This window comes from Ylistrum balloti, unplaced genomic scaffold (genome assembly GCF_031769215.1).
Source record: "Ylistrum balloti isolate Yb309-2 unplaced genomic scaffold, AGI_CSIRO_Ybal_v1 Utg370792, whole genome shotgun sequence".
NCBI classification, from domain to species: Eukaryota; Metazoa; Mollusca; class Bivalvia; order Pectinida; family Pectinidae; genus Ylistrum; species Ylistrum balloti.
The window spans coordinates 627,311-628,703 of record NW_026782462.1 but is presented as its reverse complement, the minus strand read 5'-3'; the positions used below and the strand labels follow the sequence as shown (position 1 = coordinate 628,703).

General features: G+C 35.2%; 1 protein-coding gene across 1 annotated transcript; it reads right to left on the bottom strand.

The window, feature by feature from the left end:
- Positions 1-309: 309 nt before the first annotated feature.
- LOC132558492 (uncharacterized) lies at positions 310-741 on the bottom strand. The gene has a single exon (XM_060223057.1). It carries the CDS (start codon positions 739-741, stop codon positions 310-312), a length of 432 nt encoding a protein of 143 aa, XP_060079040.1.
- Between the last annotated feature and the right edge of the window lie 652 nt (positions 742-1,393).

The window sequence follows — 1,393 nt, the reverse complement described above, 5'->3', positions numbered from 1 at the left end:
AAGCAGTCCTTAACTGGATGGTTATCACATTGAAATTGTATAACCCGGAATTGTTGACAGGACACCAATAAGGTAACAAGTTATTGACACCATACTGACCAGTTCGAATCGTCGACAATCTTACTGACAATAAAGTAAGGAATCACAGAATCATTATATATGTAGGTATTTTACATTCGTGAGAGTCCATTATTAAGTTCCTTGAGAAAACATTTACTTCCTAGCCAAAGGTCAATCTTAAGTTACCTGTAAGGGTCGAGAACATAGCAGTTGTGTATTAGAGAGAAACACACAATTTTGATGTTGACTTCAGTCTGGACCGCATATCTCGATGAAGGCATATCCCGATGAAGGCATGTCCCGATGAAGGCATGTCCCGATGAAGGCATGTTCCGATGAAGGCATGTTCCGATGAAGGCATATCCCGATGAAGGCATGTTCCGATGAAGGCATGTTCCGATGAACGCACGTTCCGATAAAGGCATATTCCAATGAAGGCATACCCCGATGAACGCATGTTCCGATGAAGGCATACCCCGATGAGCGCACGTTCCGATGAAGGCATATTCCGATGAAAGCATGTTCCGATGAACGCACGTTCCGATGAAGGCATATCCCGATGAAAGCATGTTCCGATGAAGGCATGTTCCGATGAAGGCATATTCGGATGAAAGCATGTTCCGATGAAGGCATGTTCCGATGAAGGCACGTTCCGATGAAGGCATACCCCGATGAAGTCATATCCTGATGAAAGCATACCCCGATAAAGGCATACCCCAATGAACGCGTACCTGAATTTTCAATCTATGTGGTATATTTCGTATGTCCATTTTTTTCACCAGCTCTCTCACCTTATATATTGATACAGGTACAACTTTGTCACCAGTTAACATATTATGACGAACATTTTATGATAAACAGTTTATCATGGAGATGCTTCTCCGTAAACGAGAGCTTTATGATTGGATGACAACTGCATGATATATCCTAGCATATACTACAATCTAAATCCTTTATCCGTAGGTATGGATACAGGATTATCGAACGTACATGTTATCGACTATAATTTTATGTATTTATTTTATAACTATGTTAATGTATCTATATTTATCTGAATTGTTCAGTAAGAATTGTTTTTATAACAAGAGCTGAGTATACTTACAATTTAATAAAAGCTTACCTATCATTTCAAAAAAGTAGAAGTTATATATATATATATATATATATATATATATGATATAGATATATATATATATATATATATATATATATGATATAGAAGTTATATATATATATATATATATATATATATATATATATATATATATATATATATGATATAGAAGTTATAAGAACTTGATATATATTTTCAACTCATTAGATATATGAAGAT